The sequence below is a fragment of the Aplysia californica genome, unplaced genomic scaffold (assembly GCF_000002075.1).
Source record: "Aplysia californica isolate F4 #8 unplaced genomic scaffold, AplCal3.0 scaffold00056, whole genome shotgun sequence".
NCBI lineage: Eukaryota > Metazoa > Mollusca > Gastropoda > Aplysiida > Aplysiidae > Aplysia > Aplysia californica.
Window position 1 is genome coordinate 2,017,620 of NW_004797326.1, and position 1,418 is coordinate 2,019,037.

The 1,418-nt window shown below is 46.1% G+C and overlaps 1 protein-coding gene across 1 annotated transcript in view; it reads right to left on the reverse strand.

Annotated features, from left to right (window-relative positions):
* The window catches only part of LOC101862101 (ras-specific guanine nucleotide-releasing factor RalGPS2), a gene marked incomplete at both ends in the record, with an annotated part of 49,164 nt that overhangs the window by 13,567 nt on the left and 34,179 nt on the right, over nt 1-1,418 (reverse strand). The window contains 2 exon segments of the mRNA XM_005093017.3: nt 63-113; nt 710-820. Coding sequence (XP_005093074.2) covers nt 63-113; nt 710-820 — 162 coding nt within the window.

Sequence of the window (1,418 nt, forward strand, 5' to 3'; positions counted from 1 at the left end):
CCCCCCCCCAAAAAACAACAACAAACAAACCAAAAAACCAAAAACAACAACTCCTGACTTACATCTGGCTGTATGGACTTGAACACCGGGAGATCTAGGAGGGTGATCTGGCTCTGTAGAGGGACAAACAAAGGGGGATTAAAGGTTAAAGGTTAAAGGTCGTGGGTGAAGGTGACCTCACCACTGTCAGCAATACCGCAATAATAACAACAACCACCACCATCACCATCACGGTCATTATCATCATAAGAACCAAAAGAACCATATTTATCAAGACTTTCATCAATCAGTTATTCAGCATATCATCACCATCATCGCCATTACCACTGCCACCACCACCACAACAATCACCATCACCATCACCACCACCACAACCATGACCATCATTTCAGCGGTCACCACAATCATCATCACCATCAACACCATCACATATAATTTAAAAAAGAACAATATCGACAACCCACCACAACAACACTCCCTTGACCACAACAACAACAACAACAACAACGCCACTACAAAAACAACAACACTCACAGCCACCCCCACCACCACAACAACAACAGCAACCCCCACAACAACAACAAAAACACCACCATCGCAACAACAACAACCTCAAAAACAACAACATCACCACCACCACCATCATCACCATCAAAACAACAACCCCCACAACAATAGCAACAACAACAACAGCAGCAGCATCACTCACGGCGAAGTCGTCCGGAGACACCCTGAGGACATCGAAAACGACGGCGTCGTAGCTTTTCCTGGTCAGACTAGCCCGCTTGTCCAGGGACTCCTGGCTGCCTTGACTCAACGCCTGGCAAAATACAAACAAAGAAACAAGCATATTAGAACAAAAAATAAACGTTTGCATTGTAGGTGTTACCAGAGAGTTTACAGTATTACTGTAAACCCTCTCTGGTGTTACATCGAGCCAATCCGATTAAACGGGTGCGATGCATGGTCAATCAATAGACAGACGGAAAGAAAAATTGAGGCGACAGAGTTGAGGTTCATAAGACGCATTCTGCGTATCCTATGGATAGCTAGAAAAACAAATTAAGAAGTCTTGGTTGAAGCAAATTGCAGACGAGAGCTTATGACGAAATCGAAAGCATCAGGCAAATTTCATTGGACACACAATGCGGAAAGAAGCATCGGAGAATATTGTAACAATAGGCAAGTTTGATGGAAAGAGAGGCAGAGGAAGACAGAGGGAAAAGATGCCGGACAGGTTGACAACATTGCAGGGAACAGCAAGAACGACAGACACCATTGCTGCAGCGCAAGACAGAGTGAAGTGGGGGTCCATGATCGCCCACGCCAGTCGGCAAGGCACCAGGTGATGATGATGATGATTGCAGGTGTGCCTGACAAACCACAAACACACGCAGTAGGAACCCCCCCCCCCCCCC